This window comes from Lacerta agilis, chromosome 8, assembly GCF_009819535.1.
Source record: "Lacerta agilis isolate rLacAgi1 chromosome 8, rLacAgi1.pri, whole genome shotgun sequence".
Lineage (NCBI taxonomy): Eukaryota > Metazoa > Chordata > Lepidosauria > Squamata > Lacertidae > Lacerta > Lacerta agilis.
Window position 1 is genome coordinate 25,659,224 of NC_046319.1, and position 26,489 is coordinate 25,685,712.

Below are 26,489 nucleotides of genomic sequence, written 5' to 3' on the forward strand. Positions count from 1 at the left end.
TGAAATGAAGACCCCTCTCCTCACATGAACCAACCCTCATATAACACCGGTCTTGAAAGACATTGGCTCCCAGTACGTTTCCGAGCACAATTCAAAGTTTTGGTGCTGACCTTTAAAGCCCTAAATGGCCCAGTATACCTGAAGGAGCGTCTCCACCCCCCATTGTTTAGCTCAGAGACTGAGGTCCTCCTCCTCCGAGAGCCTTCTGGCTGCTCCCTCACTGAGAAAAGCCAAGTTACAGGGAACCAGGCAGAGGGCCTTCTCAGTAGTGGTGCCCACCCTGTGGAACGCCCTCCCATCATATGTCAAGGAAATAAACAACCATCTGACTGTTAGAAGACATCTGAAGGCAACCCTGTTTAGGGAAGTTTTTAATGTTTGATGTTTTATCGTGTTTTTAATATTCTGTTGGGAGCCGTCCAGAGTGGCTGGGAAAACTCAGCCAGATGGGTGGGGTAGTAATAATAATAATAATAATAATAATAGGAAGAAGAAGAAGAATTACTCATTTGAGGCCCCTTTCTGTGTGCCCCCCTCTGAGATAGGTGCAGAAAGTGGGCAACAGGAGAACAGGCCTTCTCAGTGGTGGCTCCCCATTTACGGAACACACTTTCCAAGGAGGCAGGCCAGGGGACCATCTCATCTCTTTTTAGGTGCCAGGCAAATAATGTTATTCACCCCATTGATGCATTTTAGGTTGTTTTAATATATTTTTTTAAAGTTCATTTTTGTTAAGTCACTTGGAGGACCCTGAATACAGTCTGTGATGGCTGGCAAGGAGAAGGGAGATGGGGGAAGGCCAGCAAATCCACCTGCAGATCTCTCCTTGGTAGCCACTCCCCCCCCAATAAATTTTCTCAGGACTAGGAAGAGGAGAGGAACACCAGCTGTGGAATTTTTACTGACTTACAGCTGACAGCTTCCTTATTTAAGGAGTGTTGACACAGACCCACTCCCTAGACTGCAACACCTTGAAGTTTACCTGTGTCAGCAGGTAAAGAGAAGAGAAATGGGGGGGAGGCACTGGGAGCAAATCCACCTTGCAAATGGTAGTCTTGTTGAACCTGAGGACTGTGGGGAGAAACACCCACTGTGGGGTTTGCTCTGTTGGTACTATGGAGAAGGGAGGGGAGTTTTTGTGGGATTCTCTTTTGGCATGGATGCTTGTGGACTTTATGCCATTTAGGATGAAAACCAGGAGGGATTGGGGGAGGGGGATACTGAAATATACTAAGCGACTCAAAAGCCACAGAGTTAGTTGGCACAGAGTGGGGCCCTCTGTGTGGAAGAGGGAGGGAGGGAGGGGGCTGCCACAAGGGAAATAGCATGTGTGGGAACCCTTGGTTCTATAATCTGCTCAAATGTTGTGTTTGTTTTTACCTAGGAATTTGGTTAAATTGAAACGATTATTTTTTGTTGTTGCAGTTTTGCTCATGATATAATGGTTCAGTTGTCCATTGGTCCTGTTTATATGATTTTGTAAATTTTGTACATCCGTTGCTTCCCCTGTTTATTACTTTATTCCCTGCTCTTGGATTGAGAACATTAAATGAGGAGGGGGGCTATAAATACTGCCAATAAATATAATAGATCAGTGACAGAGCCACCTGCTTTGTGTGCCGATGTTCCCAGTTCAGCCCTTGGCATTTCTAGGTAGCTGGTGATGGGAAAGGCATTTTCTGGAGAGCTGCTGCTGCCGCTGATAAAGTAAGCAATACTTGGCCAGGTGGCCTGAATCAGGGAAATATAGCTTTGCATGTGCATATAACCTGGGACATTTTAGTGTAAAAAAGCAGGCGTACCAGATCATTTAAAATGTGGTATTATTCCTCTTCTTTCAAGCCTCTTCTAAAACCTTAGATTTCCCATGAAGTATTAGGCCAGGGATGGGAAAGCTCATGCCCAGGGCCCAAATGTGGCCCTTCAGCTCTCTCTCTCTCTCTCTCTCTGGCCCTTTGAACTCTTTCCAGGCTCCACCTCTTACTGGTCCTGCTTCACACCCTGGAGTGTTTTTGTTGGGCTGGAATGTGCCCTTGGACTCTGGAGTGGAGTATGCCTTTTGCTTCGCTTGATGGGATAGAGAGAGGGTGTGCAGAAACAAACCTACTGTACAAAGTAAAATTTGCATGGATTGCTCCACCCACTTTTCCCTATAACCCCCCCCCCCCCGCACAGCTTTTGGCATATGACCCTCTGAAGGTTGTCCAGAAGAGAACACAGCCCTGATTTAAATGGTGGGAGCATTGTTTTAACATTGGTTTCGTACTCCCTTGTAAGAGCAAAGCCAGGTGAAGCAATGACACAGCAAAAGGACAGGGAAGGCAGTGGGTCATTCTGGTGCAAACCACAATTTTTGTTTTGAAAACACCTGTTTATATAAAGATAAACAAATCGTGCACCTCTTCTGGCAGGCATCTGTTAATTGTCCTCACATGACGGGAGTATTATGACGAAAGCTCTCCCTGCTACAGCTCACATCCTCTTCTCTTGCTTTATTTCCCATGATATCCTTATGGGCCGTGACTTTTGCTCCTTGCACTTTAATCAAAACTTCAGCACCTACCCTCTTGAAATGGGAGTGTTGTGACGTCTTTAAGAAAAATCCCCACTTTTTTTTTTGGTAATGGCAGAAGAGATTGGAATATTGTTCATTCATCAGAAGTACGATCTGTTGTCCTCAATTGACCTAGATATCTATAAAAGGGCTCTGATAACTAAATTAAATTTTAAACAGTGGGACAGTCTTGCGACAAATTGATGCAAAGCTGAAATGTATGCAAAATAAGCACAGAGACCATTTGAGATAACTGGGCTCGTTTTTGTATATACACCTGAGCTCTTGCACAGAAATGTCTCTATCTCTTGTAGGGCATGTTTTTTTGGCTCCAGAATCTCCCAATTGAGAACAACATTGAATGCATCTGCCAAACTAGACGCTGCTCCGTGGAAAAATATCTGCCATGCTACCTTTTCTTTTAGGTGCCACGATACTCTTTCCGCTTCTTCGTTTCTGCTTTAAGAGCCCAACAAGCTCCCCCTCTCAAATCTGTTCTCTTAAAGTGATCCCACTCGTTCCCTAAGGTGGACTGTATGTCTTATTCTACAAAGGACAGGTGGGTGTTGTTTTGAAACGCTGCCAGAGGATGGTCTTCTTTGAAGGACAGACACACTTTGAAGGGGTGTCCACTGTTTGAAAGCCTGTTGGAGGACAGTCCTCTGTGCAGAGGTGGCTTGTGAGGGAGGGGAGCAGAGACAGTGGTGGTCTCCCAGCAGCAACAGCAGAAGAAGAAGCCATAGGGCCTTCTGCATACCAGGCAAATGCTCTACCACTGAGCTGCAGGCCTTCCTGTAAGCAGATGGCTCAGACAGTAGAGCCAAGATGCAGCTCATGCTACTTGGGACAACAAGCCCACTTGCAGTTAGTGACTGGAAATTCTTGAAAGCATAGAGGATGAGTCCTGCTGGATAGGACCAAAGGCCCCTAGCTAGTCTGGCATTCTGTTCCTACAGGGCGCAACTTGATGCTTCTGGGAAGCAAACAAGCAGGAGGTGAGGAGAGATCACTCTCTTTCCCAATCGTGTTCTCCAGTGACTGGGATTCTGAGGCTGTTGCCTAGTCCCATGCCAAAAATAAATTGGTGACCATCAGTGCATCTTGTGGAAGCGAATTCCATAGTTTAACAATGCGTTGTGTGTTGGCCTTTATGGGGGTAACTTTTTAAAAATTATTATGCTGATTGGCAATAGCTCATTGTGCACTTTACCTTGAGATATTAGCAAGATACTGGCTTGACTCTGGTTGTTTGTATCGGTGCTGCCTCTATAGCTCAACTGTGTAGGTTTGGAGCAGGTAATTACTACAATCTGGGTGTGTTGTCATTTTGTATTAAAGAACTATTTATTCCATTCCTGACTAATGTAATTGCCTGCAATAGACCATAGAGTTATAAGGAAACATTGCATTGAACATGTTGTGCTTATCTCAGAATGTTGAACTTCATTCTCATTATGCTCAAGGATTAGCCCTGGGAGGAGTCCAAAGTGCATATGAATGAATTAAGATTCTCCTTAAGCTAGAGATAAAGGTAAAGGGACCCCTGACCATTAGGTCCAGACTCTGGGGTTGCAGCGCTCATCTTGCTTTACTGGCTAAGGGAGCCAGTGTACAGCTTCCGGGTCATGTGGCCAGCATGACTAAACCACTTCTGGTGAAACCAGAGCAGCGCACGGAAACGCCGTTTACCTTCCTGCCAGAGTGGTACCAATTTATCTACTTGCACTTTGACGTGCTTTCGAACTGCTAGGTTGGCAAGAGCAGGGACTGAACAATGGGAGCTCACCCCATTGCAGGGATTTGAACCGCCAACCTTCTGAACAGCAAGCCCTAGGCTCTGTGGTTTAGACCACAGCGCCACTTGCGTCCCTAAACTATAAATAGGGACTCTAATATTCCTTTTGCATTTCACCTTTGCAAAGCCAAGCTTTTTAGGACATTGTGCAAATCTTATTCAAATGCATCTCAACATCCATGAGGACTGGACACTACAGTAATACTGCTAAGCATACCTGTAGTAGCAATTTAGAACATCCTTCCACAACCTGTCACCCTCCAGCTATTTTGAGCCACAACTCCCATCAGTCCCAGAGAGCATGGCTGATGGTCAGGAATTTGGGGAGTTGTAGTCCATCTGGAGGACGCCATGTTTGGGAAGAATGGTTTAGAGCGGTAGTCTTCAGCCTTTTCAGATCCAGGGCCTGCTTTTAACCGAAGCATGCATTTCTTAATCTTTTTACTGTATATTTTCATAGTGGGTCCTGGCCCACCAGCTGAAGACCAGTAACCGGAAGCATTTTGCATATATTAATTCCATCATCGCATGTGGCAACAACCACATAAGCAGATTAGTTCTGTTATATAGCGTGGCTTTATTTGAATAAAGGCAATTTAAATAAATCAATTTATATCACTGAGGGGAGAAAAGACCAATCTCACCCACTTATTCAAAGCAAATCTCCCATTGTGAAATTAATATTCCGAACATGTGTACATACTTATTGGTTGCAATAACAGTTGAAACATTCGTTTTAAGCTGCTTTGAACTCTTGCACAATCTAGGACCATTACCAAACACTTTGCTCATGTAGCTTATATGATTTTTGCACCGCACAATTGTTTTTGTAACAATATGACAGAGGCATTGCTTCTGGTGATGTGCACCCTAATCTCTCTTGTTCTGCTGTGGTCAATTGAGGTGTGTTGGTTTCTGAAGCAGTACAGAAACCTATTTGACCTGAGAGTGATGGGGAACCCCTGGTCCTCGGTATGTTGTTGGGCTTCTCTAGCTCTAAAACTAGGCAGCCACCAACCTATTTTATTTAACTTTAATTCTGGACCCACAGATAAAGAAGACCAATTAAAATACAGATAGAAGTTCTGAATGTCTCTTCAGAAAAGTGTGTGAATGTCAACGTTGGAGACATTTTAAAAATCCAGGGCTGGGTTGAGAAACTTTGACAACCCTCCACATACAGTTGGACTCAACTCCCAACAGCTGCAGCGAGCATGGCCAATAATCAGGGATGATAGGAGTTGAAGTTTAACAACTGTTGGACTTTTTCACCAACACAGAGTGTGCACAGCGACTGGAGCGTAGAAATAAAAGGCTGTCCGCAATATCTTTGCTCAGTTTTAATTTTGAAAACATAACAGTAAAAAACGGCAAGCCATCACTCCTCCTCACCAGCAGCATACAAAACAATAAGCAATACAACTTAAATACAGTTTTCAAAAAAAAATATCAGTTATCCTATCACATCCCTTCCTGCATCCAGTGCAGAAAGTAAACTCCCCTTTTAATTAGTCAAATAGCCAAGAGACCACAGGTGTGCAGCTAAGTAGGTCAAACTGCAAACCTACATCTGTGAGCTTCAATTAACCAACCCCGTTCCTGCATCATTGACCACTTTAAGGTAAAGAAGAACCAACAACATCTCGATAGCCTGGGTATCTTCAGCTGCCTCTGAAACTATCTGCAGCCTAAGGCAAATTAAAGACTCTGGGAACAACAAGAATGCTAAATATGTGCAGAGTGCAACTTGGAAAGCTTTGTCTCTTGCAAAGCAAAGCTCGAAAGAGTGAGATTCTCCCAAGTTTATCGGCAGGAATGGATTGAGCAAGGGAAAACACTTTTTAAGGTATAAGGTTTACCTGGTGCCTGCAGGTTATCAACTGTGTCTGCCCCCCCCCAAGGAGCAGAGATCTCCCAGCACATCAAGCCACTGCTGAAAGGCACCTTGTGTTGAGCTCCCAGGCAATTTTCAGCCATGATCCACATTACAGCATTGATTAATATATCATTAGTAAGATTTATGTACATATGAATATGCAATGTCTCTAAATGGTGTACATTAAACAGAATAAGATCATTAAAAAAATAAAATTCAGTATAACAGCAGGAGCTAAAATTCAAAGAAATACATCAAAACAACAGAACTTTGTTGCAGATTGTCTTTACTACTCATTTTAGGCCTCAGAGCAGTGTTTCTTTATGTTTTTTTGTGAAATCCTGTACAGCTTTTCCTTTTTGCACATTTGTAATAGCTTTATATCATGCCGTGGAGATTTCCTGGTTAAAAAACTGGCTACTCACCAGTATCCCATGGATAAGAACCAACCTGGACACCCAAGTTGCAAATATGAGAGTCTGGTGTTTTTGTTTGCCGACAGGCTCAAACACTTCTGCTTGTCAGGCTCGCCATGGCGTGTATGGCACTGCCCTCTGGTGAACAGGGTGAGCAGATAGCCTCTTGCCCCATATGAAGCCTCCCTAGAGGGGTTGAAGGGGGAGGTGATTGTCCTGGCACTTATGCAGTGATTCACACCCCCTCCCCAACTCCAAAATTAGCAGAAAGACTGGTGATTATTTGGCAGCTAGATGGCCAAGACACCTGGAGAATTCCAGAACATAGACAGCCATGATGATGTGGGTAATACACACTTCTTATATGTGATTTTTGCCTAATACATACTTTTTCATGTGTCTTCTGATTGGATGGCTGCATTGCAAAATCCAGATAAGTATGTGTGTGTATATGTGTTTGTGTTTTAAGAAATAATAACACCTGGGTTTTAGTTCATGTATTGGTTCAGGAAGCGCAAAATAAGCGGGCTCACATTAGGATTTTTCTCTCACCCCTAGGTTGTTCCTCTGAAACCCCTGGGTATGGTCTAGTTATTTCAGAGCACAGCTAGCAAAAGGAAGAGGCTTTTACAGTACATCAAACAGTAACCTGGGATTAAAGGCAGGAAACAGGCAGTGAAGTGATGAAACTGAGATAGGAGTGTCCTTGAGGTAGGGAGCAATATTTTTAAATGACTCCTACAGTCTAGCTGTGGCTAGATGGACTCCTTTGAGTCTCGAGAAGCAGCTTTGAGATGCTGTTAACGCAGCGACTGATCTAAAGAGGGACGCCTAAAGAGGAGCATGCTTGTGCTGTAAATACCAAGGAGACCAAACATTAACAATGCCATTCCTGGCTCATATAATCCATGCCATAGGACTAACATTGCCAGATGTGTTTGAACCCTAAGAATATTGAAGGAATAATATTTTTTTAAAAAAACAAACAAACTAGAACAATGCAAGGAAAGTATTGTAATATATTGGCATCTGTTCCATGCACTTTGCTTTGAATATATATATATTCAAAGCAAATTATGTTGTTGTTGTTCAGTCGTGTCCGACTCTTCGTGACCCCATGGACCAGAGCACGCCAGGCACGCCTATCCTTCACTGCCTCTCGCAGTTTGGCCAAACTCATGTTAGTAGCTTCGAGAACACTGTCCAACCATCTCATCCTCTGTCGTCCCCTTCTCCTTGTGCCCTCCATCTTTCCCAACATCAGGGTCTTTTCCAGGGAGTCTTCTCTTCTCATGAGGTGGCCAAAGTACTGGAGCCTCAACTTCAGGATCTGTCCTTCTAGTGAGCACTCAGGGCTGATTTCTTTGAGAATGGATAGGTTTGATCTTCTTGCAGTCCATGGGACTCTCAAGAGTCTCCTCCAGCACCATAATTCAAAAGCATCAATTCTTCGGCGATCAGCCTTCTTTATGGTCCAGCTCTCACTTCCATACATTACCTATTGGGGGAGGAGAATAAATGTTCCCATGGGCCAGTCTAACACACACCCAAGACAATCGCACCAAAGCAGATTCATTCTGCCCAAACTGGTTCTCCGTACCCAGCCACAGTTCCTTCCACAAGAAGCTCCTTTGTCTTTTGCCAGCAGGTGAAGATTGTTTTATTCTGATAGGCTTTTGGAGACTGGTTGTTTTTTTAAGGAAAGTGTGTGTGTGTGTGTGTGTGTGTGTGTGTGTGTGCGTGCGCGCGCGCGCGCACGTGTGTAGTAAATAGTAAATGCGGCCAAATAGCTATGAAATGCAAGAGGAACATGCAGGACTGTCCCTACCAGCAGATATAATGTGGCAGCCACCTGATGGGAGCCAATGTTGGGACACAGAGGGCAGCCTCAGGGTGTCGAAGGAAAGAGCTCTGTGTTCGGGACATCCTGCCTTAAGCCAGCCTGTTTCCCTGAAGGGTAGAGGAGGAAGCTGTCCCGTTGCCAGGGCTGAAATAAAATCCAGCTGCCAATTCATCCAGTTCCTCTATGTGCCGTGTTGTCCTTCACTACCTCAGAGTCTCTGAGAAGCCACTGTCTGTCCTGAGCTGCAGCTGTATTCTTGGGAAATGCCAAACAATCCTTTCCCCAAGTTCAGTGGGTTTTGATTTTTCCTTTTTAATCGTGCAGGAAGACCTTGATGTTTTATAAAATCACAGCAACCTGCAATTTGCTGGCGCCTTGGTCCATGAGTGGTGCACTATCGGATACTTCTGTGCTTGTGCAAACCGCAAGATGCAGGGTGTGTTTGTGAGGGGGGAGAGACATCAAAATGGAACCAAAAAACTCTTACCTTTTTTGTTTGGCTGATAAATTAATTGGGCTCTTAATGATTCTTGGAAGCATTCTAGTTTAATCATTACCTTTGTTTATAGCCTCTGTACTTAAGTGACTGCTGTTTCCCAGCATTCTGCTTTCCAGTCGTGGGCATTGTCTGCTGAAGGAGGAGATAAGTGAAGGAAGGTGTTTCGATGACTCAAGAGCTACGGGAAAACACGGTGAGTGCCACTCTCGCTTCCAGGCTGAAAATGTGAAAAGATTCACAGGGATAATTATGAGGGTTGCCCCTGACTCCAGCAAATTTATGGGCTGTTCTTGATGTTGACATGCTTTCCTTCCAGGTGAAATGTCTCCTAAGTGAATAACAGTTAACAACTGGCATAGAACTTTGCCAGTGAAATTTGTCTGTGCAGTTCAGAGCATCCATGGAAATCTAAGCCTGAAATCCTATGCACACTTCATTGGGAAGGAGGATGGGGGAGGAAACAGATTCAGTCTGCTTTTAAAGATGAACCTGCTTAGTTTGAGCTTTCTGGAACAATATGCAAACTGAAATTTAATACATTTGCACTCCTTGGAATTTTGAAATGCTGTTCTCTAGCCTTGTAATCTGTATAGCAAAGTGCGCATAACAATGCCTGCATAGTGACTTATTGTGAATCTGGGAGTGCCTGTTTCAAATCTCAATCCTATGAACATACTAGATGAGATCTCAGCCTCCAGGCTCCCGTATTTGCAATATGGGGATCATAATACTGTCCTCAGGGTTGCCTTAATAATTTCTGAAAAAGTGTGCCAAATTCTCCCGTTGAAATCAATTGACCTTAGAAGCTGTAGATTCTTGTGTACAATATTTGGAAAAGACCTGCTAGAACTGTCATTGTATTACTCGGTGTATCCATAGAGGGCAGCCAAGCGTTCTGTTGTTCTTTCTTCATTTACTGTTCAAAGCAATTCAGGCACAGCAGTCTTGGTCAAGTAAACCTGGTTCTGATCCTGGTTTAATATCCTGGTTTATAGTCTATAAGATTAAACCACAATTCCCCAGTTTGCTTTGTTTTTTACATCTGACCTTCTTTCCAAGTAGCTTAAGGTGGCATACATGACCCTCACTGTCCCCACTTCCTCCCCACACAACAACCCCTGTGCACTGGCAAACGGAGCTGCTTGGCCACCCGGAGTGGCAAACCTGGGGTCACCCCCCAGGGGCAGGGTGTCGCTCCGTAGCTCATGTGCATGCACGCTACGGAGCAGCATTGCACATGCGCACTATGAAGTGCCAGCGCCTCAAACCTGCTCAGCGCCTCGGAGGTGAAGAGCGGGCCAAGGAGGAGCGTCTTGCCAGCCAGCGGGTGGGTGGGTGGGAGTGGACGCTTCTCCCCGCCAGCCTCCAACCTCCCAGAAAAAACCTCGGTGCAGCGGCAGCTGGCTTGCTCGCTCGGCTGCCGCTTGCTTCGCTTTGCTTCTTCCGTTCCTGCTGTTGTTGGCCTGGGTGGAGCCACAGAGGTGAGGGGCAGGCCAGGGACACCCCTCCCTGGCCCGCCCCATGGCTCCGCCCAGCAGGAAGAAGAAAAGCGAAGCGAGCGCCGGCCGAGCAAGCAAGCCAGCTGCCGCCGTGCCGAGCAACGAGGCTTTTTGCCGGGTGGCGGGGCTCAGCTTGGGAGTCACAGGGGGGCGTGCCGAGTGTCGCCCCCCCTCCAGGGTGGCAACCGGGATGCGCCGCCCCCCAACGCCCCCTCCTTGCTCCGTCCCTGCCCCTGTGAGGCAGATTCTAGGAACTTGAGGGGTGTGGCTTATTTACTCCAATGGAGTCCATAGAAGGCTCTCCCACTGAAATTAGACTTGGGGTGGGAGAGCCTTCTCTTGACTCCATTAGAAGACTTCCCCCACAAACACCAAATAGTGTGTTGTTATTGTTTTTCTGGGGTGAGTGATGTTCCTCATCTTCCTTAAAACCATTGTAGCAGGGAGGGAACTGCCCTGCTTTCCACCCCAGCTGGACTCTCCAAGAAGATCACCCCACTGCCACCAATTAGGTTTAAAAGAAAACTAAGACTTCCTTCCAGCCTAAGCATTGGCCATGAAGGGAAAGTGTGCCCAGGTGTGCACACTTGCCATCAGTGCATAGTGGCTATGGCAGTCCCCCTATTTTGCAAATGCATCTGTGGTCTCAAATGCACCACACTGCCTGCAATCCTAATTTAATTTACCTGTGGGTTAAGTCCCACTGAATCCAATAGGAGTTGCTTCTAAGTGGACATGTTTAGGGTTGCACTTCCAAATGCCACAGCTTGAGTTGGCACCCCTGCCTCCCCCCAATATATATGTGTATATATTCTTCAATAACATGAGTCTAGCTGAGTCCCAGAGAAGGAAGCAACACCAACTGGAGGAGAGAGCCAGGGATGTGCAGCAAAAAAAATTCCCCTGCTTTTCCTGTCCTTATCCAAAGGCCTCGGCCTCCCTCCCTCATTCCCTCCCCCCCCTTTCTGCAGAAAAAAAATTAAAAGCCCAGGTAAAAGACATGAGCAGGGGGCATCATCACTGAGGTCACATTTCTTCCCGAGGATTTTTTCTCAAATCATGATGATAGCTCAGACCACAGGCCACGTTCTCTGTCTCTTTGTGATGATGGTTCCCAAAAACAAGCAAGCAATGCCTCCGGCTTCTGTAAAACGACCACCTTTCTTGTTTTGAGAACTGGCTGCCCAGCAAAGAAATCTGCTCACATCTTGTATTGTGACTACCTGTGGGTGACCACAACCCTGCCCTCTCTCCCCTGTCACTTTAATGTGTTGTGCTCCTCCACTGCATTATATTCTAGCGCAGAGCTTTCAAACTGTGTCATGCGACATGTTAGTGTGTCGGCTGCAGTGTGTTGGTGTGTCGTGTGAACGCTCCTCCTGGGGCTGGAAAGAAACTTCTGGTTTGCTAGTTTAACCTCTGTCTTTTCTTCTCCAGGATAAACCATTCATTCATTCATTTATTTATCCATTCATTCATTTGCTGTCCTTCATCAAGAGATCACAGGGCAGTTTACAGCATTAAACGCCTTCTGTTTTACAAGGCCATAGATCAATATCCTTCTTTCCTCTTGATCCTCCTCAGTCCTGCAGATGCCCTTGTTAAATCCAGCCACTTTTCCACCACATCCCCTCCCTAATTCCTCCTCTCCACACCCCCATCATCACCAGAAGCCTCAAAATCTTACACACAGACATGCACACACCCTCCCATGTCTCCTCTCATTCCTCCCACTGGACCTTTGCTCCAAACTGGTTCCATCTTCCCTATTTTGTTATACAGTGAGATGTATTCAAAGAGAGGAAGACCTCAGAACACACAATGGGCTTATTATGTCCTTTTCTCTCTTTGCAAGTGCAAAACAAGGAAACACATTACAGACTTGCAGAACGAACACCAAATAGCCATGTTAAACCATCAAACCAGCTATAAAGTTTGCAATATGAAAAGAGCAAACTGATAACAAAGTCATCTGATCACTGGTGGCCAACACACCATCTGATAATAAGTTATCCATAACATCAAATCATGTTTTCTACAGCAGATTCATTTCCAACCTTTGAGCTCCCATCAAGGCAGATAAGCCACCTTTATATTACTCATACATTTCTCCGAATCGTCATGAAAATGGCAAACTGTCGTTTCCAAAAATTGAGTGCTCCAAGGCATTGTACCTCTTAAGTTGAATACTGATTACTACCAAAATTTAAGATTAGTTAAATGGATCGGCCATAACAAGTAAGTGTGGAAGCAAAAGGTACACTGCTTCACTCTCTTGGCAGGCATTAAAATCAGGACTCTTGTTGCTGGCTATGTGATCCAGATAATCAGGGATCATAGGACCAGTGAGGTGATATCACAGTGTCCCACGCTTTGATTTGATTATGATGTAACATTACAAAGCCAACTCGGAGTGAGGTGAGGTAGCACATCCCACCATTACTTTGAATTAACTATGTAAGAGCGCTCGCTATGGGTCCCCCGTTGCTTTTTTGAAGTCAAAAGATAAATAGACTTTAAAATAATATAATCATAGTTAACTTTGTGCTGTTTGCAGGATTCACTAATAAAATAGGCACATCAGCATCAAGTAAGCAAAATGGATGAAGACGGCATCAGAAAACGAAGTTCAAATCAAGAACCTGATGAAACAACGCCCATCAAGAAAAGCAAATCTATGAATCTACAGAAAGAGGCAAGACTTGTAACATCTGATTCCCCATTCCTGGCTTGTGGCATTCACCTCAAGGCATTACAATACAGTCAGCATTTTTGAAAGCAATGAAAGAAATGTGTTTTAAGTATGCTTAACTCCTTAATGGATTTTATTTGCGGTAGAATATGCACCGCGCAAAACATGGGAATTAGCTGTTTTGCCCTGAGCCTAAATAGGCTTAGAATTAGGGATGAGGTAGAAATTTGGCCAGCTTTCATTTGAATGCAGACCTACCTATCCTTCAAAATTCACACTTCTCTGAATTTTGTATTTTGGTTCTCATACCGAATATTTGCAGAATTGTGTAAACTGGGGGGGGGGGGGAGTGTGCATGGTTGGCATCCATCTGTCTCAAGAGACAAGGCCAGTGTACTTCTGGGGTTGCTGCTGCAGTAAAGGAGAACTGAATTTAATCCTGGGGAAACGAGAAACTAAATTTGACAGATTTGCCCATCCACACTTAGAATTCCATCCACAAAGAGGAGGCACAATTGCACTTGGTACATGTCCTGTTGTAAAAACAGGGAATAGTCTAGTTAGGTCCAGCTTTAATGGCCCAAGTGGGGAAGTAAAATGCTCTGTGATGTTAACACCTGAGTTAATTAGTAGAGTGTTGTTTGCTAAATGTGGAGATAATCACGGAAGCTCAGTGAAGTAAAAAAAGGAAAGCCTCTTTTCCCAGAATGTCTGGTTAATATTTGCATTGTACCACAAGTTGTTCCTGGTGTCACCTCACCTGTTAATGGCGCTGGAAGTCTCAGCACAGCAGACCCTGTTTGCGTTCCCCTCACACTCATTACTTTTTCCCTTTGCAAGACTATTTCCTTGGCACCAAATAGGAAGAAATGGTCATGGTCAGTACTGAGTGCTTATTCCTCCACATTCTTGTTACCCTTGCCAAGGCAACAAGTAACGTTTTATATTTTTAAAATTCTTTTTAAACATTTTCACCCCACAAGGCTCCTAGAGCGGCTTAAATCTGACCTCAGGCTTCTGAAAGTTTTTAGTCTTTATTTCATTTTAGTTTTATGTTGATTTTAGCTCTTGTGTTACATTCCAAGTCGCTTTGACATCACTTTTAATTTAAAAAGCGACTAAGAAGTACATTTAATAAAAATAATAAACTGTAGATCCTACAGGTGTTTTTGTTGGGAAAATAAGCTCCCCCTAAAATACATGGCGGGATGCGGGTGGCACTGTGGTCTAAACCACTGAGCCTTGGGCTTGCCAATCAGAACGTCGGCAGTTCGAATACCCACGACAGGGTGAGCTCCCATTTCTTGTTACAGGTGGGTAGCCGTGTTGGTCTGCCATAGTCAAAACAAAATCGAAAATTCTTTCTAGTAGCACCTTAGAGACCAACTGAGTTTGTTCCTGGTATGAGCTTTCGTGTGCATGCACACTTCTTCATGCACACTTGTTCCTGGTATGAGCTTTCGTGTGCATGCACATTTCTTGGTTCCAGCTCCGCCAACCTAGCAGTTCAAAAGCACGCCAAAAAGTGCAAGTAGATTAATACGTACCGCTTCGGCAGGAAGGTAAATGGCATTTCTTTCCACTGCTCTGGTTTCAGTGTTCCGTTGCGCCAGAAGCAGCTTAGTAATACTGGACACATGACCTAGAAAAACTGTCTGCAGACAAACGCCGGCTCCCTCGGCCTATAAATAAAGCGAGATGAGCGCCGCAACCCCAGAGTCATCTGCGACTGAACTTAACTCTTAGGGGTCCCTTTACCTTACCTTTAAGATACATGGCAGTAGCTATTGAATAAAGCAGTGTTTCTGTAATAAGAGTGGACCCTTCCTGACATATTCTTGGGTTAACATCTGCTTCAATGTTCCTGTCCCCCATCTCCACCCTCATTATACTGCATATAGAAGATTGAAATAACCACACCTGTTGAATTCAACTAACCTCAATTTCTTTTTCCAGGTGGGCCTGCTCAGTGGAATTTGTGTCATTGTTGGGACAGTGATTGGTTCGGGAATCTTTGTTTCTCCAAAGTCTGTTCTGGCTAACGTTGGAGCAGTTGGGCCCTGCTTAGTCATTTGGGCAGCCTGTGGAGTGCTTGCTACATTAGGTAAATCACTACTACTCTTTCCAACTTATTCTCTTTCCAACTTACTCTCTCTCCCCCCCCCCACCCCCAGTTTATTACAAGCTCCTTGTTATGTGTTGTTTTGTTTAGCCCTTTAACGATGGATTTGCATTTGCTAGTTTTGCTTTTGAAATTAGCATATAAGATATAGGTGAACAATTTGTTTGCCGGAAATGCTAGCCAAAGCTAACACGTTACATCAGTGTTTTTCAACCACTGTTCCGCGGCACACTAGTGTGCCACGAGATGTTGCCTGGTGTGCCGTGGGAAAAATTGAAAAATTCAAGAAAATTACTTTATATATAGTCAATATAGGCACAGAGTTAAATTTTTTAACATTTTCTAATGGTGGTGTGCCTCGTGATTTTTTTCATGAAACAAGTGTGCCTTTGCCCAAAAAAGGTTGAAAAACACTGCGTTACATTACAGTGGTACCTTGGTTCTCAAACAGCTTAGTTGTTGAACAAATTGGCTCCCATACGCCGCAAACCTGGAAGTACGTATTCCAGTTTGTGAATGTTTTTTGGCAGCTGAACATCCGACGCGGCTTCTGTTTGAGTGCAGGAAGCTCCTGCAGCCAATCAGAAGCCGCACCTTGGTTTTTGAATGGTTTCGGGAGTCGAACGGACTCCTGGTATGTACTAAGTTTGAGAACAAAGGTACCACTGTATTTTGAAGCTGTACAGGTTCCTTTTGTTCATCTGGCCTCTCTTGCAAATCACTATGTGATGAAAAACCAAGTGATCTATGTTTAGTATATGGCAACCCTATGCTAGCATGTTGTGGTGGTTAGACTAGAATTGGGGGTGTTCAGGGTTCAAATCTCCTCGTCCATGAAGCTCTCTGTGTAATCTTGGACAGGTCGCCATCCCTTAGCCTGACTTACCATACCTCACAGGGGTTTTGCATGTATTGAAGAAAATGTAAAGGATGAATGAGAGATAAATATAAACGTTATTTTGAAAACTCCCACTTCTTTCTTCAGGGGCACTGTGTTTTGCCGAACTTGGCACAATGATAACGAAATCAGGAGGAGAATATCCATACCTCATGGAAGCCTTTGGCCCAATCCCTGCGTATTTGTTTTCCTGGTCAAGTCTCATTGTCATCAAGCCCAGTTCCTTTGCCATCATTTGCCTCAGCTTTGCTGAGTACACAGCGGCTCCATTTTATCCGGGTTGTGACCCCCCCACGGTTGTCATCAAGTGTCTGGCAACAGCAGCCCTCGGTGAGTATTTGGCTTTTGATCAGGAAGACAAAGGTAACAGGAAGGGTGAGTTAGCGACCTAAAACCAAATGCATACAGAGATAACAGCAAAGAATAGGCTTCCTTTTGTTGTTGTTTAGTCATTTAGTTGTGTCTGACTCTTCATGACCCCATGGACCAGAGCACACCAGGCACTTCTGTCTTCCACTGCCTCCCGCAGTTTGGTCAGACTCATGTTGGTAGCTTCGAGAACACTGTCCAACCATCTCGTCCTCTGTCATCCCCTTCACCTTGTGCCCTCAATCTTTCCCAACATCAGGGTCTTTTCCAGGGAGTCTTCTCTTTTCATGAGGAGGCCAAAGCATTGCAGCCTCAGCTTCAGGATTTTTGCTTCCAGTGAGCACTCAGGGCTGATTTCCTTAAGAATGGATAGGTTTGATCTTCTTGCAGTCCATTTACACCGGTGTAAATTTGTGGGTTCATTTGGCACAAGCTGGAGGCATCTGCTGTGCAACAGAAGTGAAGCTACTCTGCTAGGTATCACAGGTCCTTGGTTCAAATTTCACCCCTGCCATGACCCCATGTGATGCCTTGGTCAAACTCCCCTCTCCCTTTTTGGAACTTGGGAATAGTACCACTAACTCATCTTATATATGGCTCCTGCCAACTTAGCAGTTCGAAAGCATACCAGCACGCCAGTGCAAGTAGATAAATAGGTACTGCTGTGGCGGGAAGGTAAATGGCGTTTCTGTGTGCTCTGGTTTCCATCACGGTGTCCCGTTGCGCCAGAAGTGGTTTAGTGATGCTGGCCACATGACCTGGAAAAGCTGTCTCTGGACAAACACTGGCTCCCTCAGCCTGAAAGTGAGATGAGTCTATACCCCATAGTTGCCTTTGACTGGACTTAACCATCCAGGTGTCCTTTACCTTTACCTTACATATAAAGAGTGCACATGATGATGAGTGAAATGGTTTGAGCACTTGAATGCAGAGGAACATATGAAGCTACCACACAGCTGGTCAGATTATTTGTCCATCTAGCCCATTATTAGCTACTCTGAGTGGCAGGAAAATGAACTGGGAAGGCAAAGGACGGATTCCAGGGGTACAGAAGCTTATTTGTTGAGGTGACATTTCTTGTGAACCTTCTACCCTTTCCTTTCTCTTAGTTACAATTACTCTGGTGAATGCCCTGAGTGTGAAGTGGGCGAGTTACGTGCAGAATTTTTTCGCTGCGGCTAAAATGGTGATTGTCATAATTATCATTGTAAGTGGGATTGTTCTTCTAGCCCAAGGTATGTTATGTGGAAGTCTTAGTTGCAGAATCTATCTATCTATCTATCTATCTATCTATCTATCTATCTATCTATATCATGTATCTGCAGCAGTTGACTGGGATTGATACAACAGCTTTGCTTTATTTTTTCTTTATTTTTTTTTGGGGGGGGTGTGAACTTGTTTGTTGATATTTTTAATATCACCTTCCTTGTAAATAAATTAAAAGATGTTTATGACAAACATTAAAGATAAGTCTCAAGTTTCCAAAAAGTCACATTCCGTTTCAATATGTTTTAACTTCTGGCATAAAATAATCTATGGGCAAGTGCCCCTGGTGATACCTGATAGGTAATGCTCAGTGGTGAGGGGACCACAAAAATGGGGAAGGGGTCGAGGAGGGTCAGTTGGGTGGTGAGTGATCAATGTTCCTCTTATATTCCTCTGAGGAATGAATCTGGAGGATATGATATCAAGACCACAAAGGGGTCCAGTGGCATCTTAGGCAAACAGATTATTGGGGTGGGTGGGAGTTTTCATGGACTTTGAGCCAAGTTCCTCAGCTGCAAGTAATGATATGTTTCACTTTCCTTCCCCCAGGAAATACAAAGAACTTCAACAATTCGTTTGATGGTCCCCCGCTTTCTTTGGGCGCCATTAGTCTTGCATTTTATAATGGACTCTGGGCCTATGATGGATGGTAATATAATTTTATGACTGCCATTGGCAGTTAGATAATAATAATAATAATAATAATAATAATAATAATAATAATAATAATAATAATACCCCACCCATCTGGCTGGGTTTCCCCAGCCACTCTGGGTGGCTTCCAACAGAATGTTAAAATCCAATAATCTATTAAACATTAAAAGCTTCCCTAAACAGGGATGCTTTCAGATGTCTTCTAAAAGTCTGGTAGTTGTTTTTCTCTTTGACATCTGGTGGGAGGGTGTTCCACAGGGCGGGTGCCACTACTGAGAAGGCCCTCTACCTGTAACTTGGCTTCTCACAGCAAGGGAACTGCCAGAAGGCCCTCGGCACTCGGCATGGATGTTAAAATCCCCTAGGACAACCAAACTACCAGTAGGTGTCTCCAGGAGGACATCCGCCACAACCTGAAGCAGCTTGGGCAAGGAATTCATGCCTTATTTTGATCTGTCTTTACTGCACTTTAACAAAGATATTGCATGAAAACTCTGGCACCTGATGTCTTGCTGAAGAATTACACCTGGAGATAGTGTAGGGTGAGGAATACTTATGGTCAATTCCTGGTAGGCATGAAAGGAGACAGAGCCCACTGACTTTTTTGGGGAGAGCTAAGCAGACCATTAACTTGTGGAACTTGCTACCACATGATGCAGTGATGGCCAATAGCTGAGATGGCTTTTGAAGGCACCAACAGTATCAGCTAGTCTTAGGTCATTAGAAAAAGGAGTTAACAGCATCTTAAGGTTAGAACCACTACTTAGAGCCAGTTCATATGCATAATAAAATCTCTAATCCAGAAGGTCTCTCCAGATGTTTCCATAGGTTGCTCTGTGTGTGTTTGTGTGTGTGTGTGTGTGTGTGGAGGAAATAACGTTTCAGGATAAGAACGGAAATCATGCTCTGGTGGTGCAGCAGCAGTGGGAGGTCCCATTAGCGAAAGTGGTGCTTCAGGCTAAGAACAGTTTCAGGTTAAGAATGGACCTCCGGAACGAATTAAGTGCATAACCAGAGGTACCACTGTACTGTTGAAAGCCATATTGGGCACTTGCTTCTATGCAAAATGCAGAACACAAATCAAAATAGGACATTTTCTACTTGGCTCTGTGAAATGTCTCATAAAGATGTTGCTGTTGTTGGTTGAAAGGGAATTATAATTTCAGTAAAAGATCTGTATTAACATCAAGACTTACATCCCATAACTCTTTTATTTGTAAATTAAATTCCACTGGTTCAAGAGGGTTTTCTCCCAAGAATGTGCAGGATGCAAAGTAACGTTTTGGTACTTCTCTCTCTCTCTCTCTCTCTCTCTCTCTCTCTCTCTCTCTCTCTCTCTCTCTCTCTCTCTCTCTCTCCCCCCCCCTCCTGGTCCAGGAATCAACTTAATTATATCACAGAGGAACTTAAAGATCCTTATAGGTAAGAAAAATGCTGCATCAGCTAATAGAACACCATTTCTTTTTCCTCCTCCCTCACAGTCCCATTGAAACAAGGATTTCTAACCTGCCATTCAGGGTACAGCCCTCCTAAGGCAGTGTGCAAAAAGTTTCACAAAGCAACAACAAAATCCAATAAGCTGTTTTCTGAAACCAGGCCCACGTTAGTGAACTGCATCTATACGGTCTGGAGGAAATACCACATTTTCCCGTGTATAAGATGCCCCCATGTATAAGACGCCCCCTACTTTTGGGAACCCCAAATTTAGAAAATGGGTATATGCACTATCTGTGTGTAAGATGCCCCCAGATTTGTAACCTTAAAGTAAAAAAAACCCTAGTCTTATACACTGAAAAGTGTGGTATATTCCAAGTCATTTTGTTGCCTGAGGCAAAGGACAAGATGGTTGCCACCTGCAGAAGCTGACTAGTCCAGCTGTTTTAGTCTGACAGTGTCCTTCAGAACCACCCAAGGGCAGTAAGCTAGTTTAGATGGGAGAAGCTGTGTGGCACACCCAACTCTATGCTCCACCAGGAGGGAAATGCCTGGGAACACAGGAGGAACTGACTCTGGCCACCAGCATCTGCCACCCAAGGCAGTTGCCTCACTCTAACTAGTGGTAGAGATGGCCCTGCATCCACCAACAACAGAATGAAATTTTAAAGTCTTAATACACAGCTGTTCAAAGCCAAACAAGATGTAATGTTCAAATGTACAGATGCAATTAATATACATGTATTTTATAAAGTTAATGAACCCCATCCATTGGAGCGGGTCAGGGGCTGATGCTTCCTCCCTCCCCCACTGCTTTGTCCTGCTGACCCTCCCACCCAAGCTGCTATTTGCATTGGGAAGGCAGCTCCTTCTCTGCTTCTGCGTGTGTGTCCACTCATATTGTGTTCTTATGTTCTCAATGCAATTTTCATTGCTGGAAGTTGGGTGGGGTGGGGGTGTTAATCAGGACCATAGTGTGGCAGATGTCATCTTAGAATATGTGTTATTGTCACTTAAATAAGAGACAGTGCTCATTATTTAAAAATTGATAATTTCCCCCTTTAGAACTGTTCAGATGCAAATTTATGCAGAAACCTATATGGTAAATCAACTAATATTTCTTCAATTGTGTAAGAGCTTGGATGTGTAACTGATAGCATATATCTTTATATTATCTAGAAATCTACCACTCTCTATTGTTATTGGAATCCCTCTGGTCACAGTTTGTTACGTTCTGATCAATGTATCCTATTTCACGGTTATGACATCAACAGAACTTCTGCAGTCTCAAGCTGTCGCTGTGGTGAGTCCAAGTGGGGAAATGTGTTGCTTTTCACCTCTGTACAATTCACAAGAGGATGTTTTGATACAAACGGCAGAACAAGAGCGAAAGTTGTTCAAGTCACACAAGGGAAAATTTGCTTCTCTAAAAAGTTGTGCAAGCTTTTTTATTAAGTATCTTTCATTACTGCTGTATTGTCACGTGCCCAGTTGGTTGACCTCTAGGATTTAAAGATGTGCATTATTTCAATTCCTTCCATCACAGACATTTGGAGACAGGGTTCTTTATCCTGCTTCCTGGATAGTCCCTCTCTTTGTGGCTTTTTCTACCATCGGGGCAGCCAATGGGACTTGCTTTACTGCTGGCAGGTAAAACAAAACTTTCTGATGTGGAATTCCAGTGTGCCCTAGGTTAAAGTTGACTTATGTGCCCCCAGCCCCGAATCCAGATTGCAAGACTTCTGCACTTATATGTATCTGGAATTAAGAGCGCCACAATTGCCAACAGGCAAATGCCCAGGTGACACTTAAAAGCAGGTCATGTTGGAGACAGCTCCTCCTATCATCTTCTAATTAGAAGTACAAGTGCCTCTGAATTCATAATTTTCCTCTAAATTAATCCAGTCATTTTCAAGGAACTCATGGTGGAAGCTGCCCCAGCATTATGTGAATAAATAATTCAATGTGTTTGTCATACATTGTGTGAAGGAGTACTTCACAGTCATTCTGAATGGGTTCCATGTCTGCACCATCCTCTCATTAAAAGTAAACTGGGGGCACTCGGGAGACAGGGACACATTGACATTTCCAAGCTACTAAACTTTGCTCAGTTGCTGGCATGGTGGTGCAAGGAGAGCTGGTATGGGGGGGACGACAGCTTATATTTACCAGTAACATCAAACATGCACATTCACTCACCTTTATTGAAAGCACAGCAGTAGTGTACTATATATGTCAGATGGGGGAAATCCCATATATTCACAGTGCATGTGGCAGTTGTGCTGATCTCATTCCATTTCCCAGATTCTTATGCTTTTAACATTGGACTTAATCAGGATCTTGTTTATTCTCAAACCACAGCCGTTGCAACTAGTTCCTCATACAAACTCCATAGGCCCATATTACTGCATAACATGGTAAACACAGATTCTGCTCTCTGAATGCATCACCAAAAATATGAAAAGTGCAGGAGTCTTGTCATCCTTTGCTCTGGGTCACAATGGCTTCTCTAACGAGAATGATTTACCTTCTCAGGCTTGCTTATGTAGCCGGTCGTGAAGGGCACATGTTAAAGGTGCTCTCTTACATCAGCATCAAGCGCTTAACTCCGGCGCCTGCTATCATCTTTTATGTAAGTATGATTTCTCAAGTGTCAGAAGAACATCATAAGACCCCTGCTGGATCAGGCCAAAGGCCTGTCTAGTCCAGCTTTGTTCTCTGTTATTGGAAGCAGGACGTAGCAGTCATGACTAGTAGTCAATGATGGTTTTACCCTCCATTAATTTGTCTAATATCCAACGGGTCCAAGTTGGCAGCAATCACAACTCCCGTGAGGCCAAATTCCACACTTTAATTATGTGCTGTGTAAACAAGACCTTCCTTTTGTCTGCGTCTCTCGACACTCAGCTTCATTGGATGGCCCTGGGTTGTAATACAGCGAGGGAGGAAAATGCAATTGCATACACCTCTATAACGCCCCCTCCCCTTCATCTCCTGCTTTTTAAATAAGATATTAAATCTTTAAATGAAAACAAACACATCTCAGAAATCTGGCGCTGTAATTAAAACTCTTTTGAAAGCTCTGTGACTGCACACGGCTTTCCCATCTGTATGCGAAAGGGTCTTCATGGAGGCATTGTATTATAATGAAGCAACCATGTAGTAGGGCTGCAAATTCAAAGTCACTGGAGAGACTAAGCAAGCATGTCTGAATTAGTTTTCCAACAGAGTTATCATAGCCACAAATAGTATTGGCCATTCTATTAAAAGGCCTCTAAACCCAACACTGAAATCTGCAGGGTTGTTGTTTTTTTAAATGCCTTTTCCATAATGCATTTCTTCTGCTTTCAGGGTGCAATAGCTATTATTTATATAATTCCCGGTGACATCAACACCCTCATCAACTACTTCAGCTTTGCAGTTTGGATATTCTATGGTCTAACTGTGCTGGGACTCATTGTCATGCGCTTTACCAGAAAAGATCTTGAAAGGCCTATCCGTGTAAGTAGCCCACCAGAAGATAGTCTCATCAGTGTTCAGGATGGTGTGGCAGTTCCTCTTGTGTTGCTGCTTTTGTTACTGCTAGAGTTGGGGGAGAAATTAGGTTAACACGTGAGCTGCCTCTAGGTTAGATTATTGCAATGCACTCTATGTAGTGCCATCTTTGAAGAGCGTTCAGAAACTGCACTTAGTGCAGAATTCAGGGGCCAGAATTGACTGGGAGTAGGTGGTCTGATCCTAGAACACTGATTCTGGTTCAGGTGCATAGGATGTGTTAGCTCCCTCGCCCAATTCAAAGTGCTGCTCTTGACGTATAGTCTTACGTTGCCCATGACTTCAATACTTCAATAACTAATCAATACCTAATCATCTGAGGGCCTTCTTTGTGTCCCCCTTCAATAAACAGCAACATGAGAACGGGCCATTTCAGTGGTGGTTCCCCATTGTGGAATGCTCTTTTTAGAGAGAGATGCACCTGGCACCGTCATTACCAACTTTTAGGCGCTTTGGCAAAGATGTTCCTTTCCCCAGGCATTTGGCTCTTAACTGGAGTGTCAGGATATGGTGATATCGATCCTTGTGTTGTTCATTGTTTAGTAGGATGGGATAGGAATTGTCATTTGCAGGATTGGTACTTTTTGTCAATTATCTTTTGGGTGTGTTTTAAATTTTGTTATCATGTATGTTTTCATAACTCTAACTCACTTTGAGACATTTTTGTAGCAAGCGCCGAATAAATACAATAAATAAATAATGCCCAATTTGCACTTCCCCAAACTGTATGAAAACATTTGTATGCTGTTCCTGATGCAACAGCCAAGTTGTTAAAATGGAGGGCATTAGACTCTTGAGCCAGAATATTACTTGGCCTTGCTAGGTTGTTCCAATCTGGGATTTCTCAACACACAATTACATTTCCACCCCACCCCCCCGCTCTGTCTTGCAGGTACCTCTGATCATCCCCATCCTTGTGATGTTTGTTTCCATTGTGTTGGTCCTGGCACCCATCATCACTGCACCCGAGCTGCCATATCTGTATTGCGTTCTATTTATTATCAGTGGACTTGTCTTTTATGTACTTTTCATCCACTTCAAATTCAACTGGGCTCAAAAAATCTCAAGTGAGTATATGGTTGATTTCCATCCCAGGGGGAAGATGGGTTTGTGATGAAATAATCTGAGTGTGACTCTTTAAGTCTGGTTCAAAAGGGAAAGAGCTTCATAGAGTGGGGTGCATGAGATACAGTAGAGAGGAAATTGTGAATAGAGCAGGCTCATAGAGTCGGGAATAGGGGTATGTGGTCTCTTCAGATGATTTGAGTTGCTAGAGATTACATACAGTACAGAATGCATGCTTCTGTGCACTGGCCACTTGCCCCTTGCAGGCACGTGTTTTCTTTGAAGACTGAAACTTGATGGTAGTTTGACATACACAGGAAATATACCCTTATGATTGTGGCAACTGGTCTTTTGAGTGGACTCTGACACTTAGCAAATTATGTCCTGGAAACCATTTGAAATGTGGTCTGAGATGACATAACTTTGCCAGTCGCCATGCCAACAAATGACTCATCATGTTAAAGCGGTTATCCAAAATCTTCCCATAGTTTACAAAGTTAAAAATAAACATGTAAATATAACTCAATTGAACCAGAGTTCCAGTAGAACAGAATGCTACTCTACCCTGATAGCACCAATAGTATAAGACCGTGTATACTGATTTTGAATAGACCTCTTGATGTTTCCAGAAATAACAAGATGCTTAATTGGTTTTAAGTTGACGTGATGTGCTCACCATTGCACACACCATCTGGTACACTTAAGAAATGGAGAGCATCACAATAAAGCACTAGTTTTGAAACTGTAATTTCTGGAATATTCTCAAGACCCATTTTGATTTGGCTATAGGAAAAGTAAAGCCCATAATCTGCTTTGTGTAATCAACACTGAGGCTTCTAAGTGGTTAAGTGCAAATGAGGAAATGATCAAGGAAAAGAAATGGTATTAACAGTGCAATTGCCATTTCTAAAGGCTTCTGACCTCAACAACTTCTGTGTTTCAGAGCCCATCACTATGCACCTTCAGATGCTTATGGAAGTAGTTCCACCAGAAGACGTTCCTGAATAACATTGAATTTTTCCATCATTAAAAAGGCTAGCTCCTGGAAATGGTTCAGCAGGTATGATACATCATGTCCCCAACTATAGGTCTCAATGCTGATGATAAGGGACATTTGTGAGACAGTAAGTGTCCTGAAAAAGACACTGTTCTGTTCCTTTCCCCTGTAAAATGCATTCGTTTTTGTAACACATTGAATTCAGGGATTTGCAACATCTTAAGAAAATATCTGAATGGGGGAAAAGACCTGAGGATTTGTAGGCTATGGACTTGATTTCAGGTACGGAGTTTCCACATTATTTTCTCAGCAAGCTGAAAGGACAGAACATTTACTACTGTATTACAGTGCCATCTACCAGCAAACAAACATGGAAACGCAAAGATTAAATCTCATATATTAAATGTCGTACAGATTCGTAAAGGGTAGAAACCCAAATGAAATGACAGGTGAACATATGGGAGGGGGAAAGACATGTGATCTAGACATAATCCATATGATATTGACTCCAGCGGTTGAAGAGGTCAAGAAATGTAATACACTGGAATAGGCTGAGGCTTCTCAAAGTATGCCTCTGCCTTGACACCATGAAACATGAGCAGATGATGGGAAGTATCTCAACACTGGAGGTTTTCGCAGGCACAATGGTTTGTGTATTAGAAGGGCAGAGTCTGTCCAGCATGAGGCTTAAGGGCAGATCCTAGGTTGCCCATAGGAAGTGTGTTTTTGCACCCAGGGAGCCTCAGCTTGGTTTGCTGCTGTCATGTTTCTACCTCAGTATCCTGCACAGCTGCATCTTTTGAGGAGTGCATGCAAAGACAGAAGCTTAATCGACGTTTTTTATCTGATTCCAAAGGAAAGACAGCAAGGAGACTTGTAGCACCTTAAAGATTTAATGGATTTATCGCAACATCCATAAAAATAACTTTTGCCACACCAATTTCCCTACATGCAA

The 26,489-nt window shown here is 43.7% G+C and overlaps 1 protein-coding gene across 1 annotated transcript; it reads left to right on the forward strand.

Moving 5' to 3' along the window:
* Nucleotides 1-8,991: 8,991 nt before the first annotated feature.
* LOC117050794 (b(0,+)-type amino acid transporter 1-like) lies at nucleotides 8,992-25,883 on the forward strand. The gene is made up of 13 exons (XM_033156642.1): nucleotides 8,992-9,176; nucleotides 13,040-13,177; nucleotides 15,131-15,278; nucleotides 16,282-16,524; nucleotides 17,673-17,798; nucleotides 18,379-18,478; nucleotides 19,861-19,905; nucleotides 21,097-21,220; nucleotides 21,464-21,567; nucleotides 22,453-22,549; nucleotides 23,269-23,418; nucleotides 24,365-24,539; nucleotides 25,481-25,883. The coding sequence occupies exons 2-13, from the start codon at nucleotides 13,082-13,084 to the stop codon at nucleotides 25,543-25,545; spliced, it is 1,473 nt and encodes a 490-aa protein (XP_033012533.1). The 5' UTR covers nucleotides 8,992-9,176; nucleotides 13,040-13,081; the 3' UTR covers nucleotides 25,546-25,883.
* The last annotated feature ends 606 nt before the right edge of the window (nucleotides 25,884-26,489 follow it).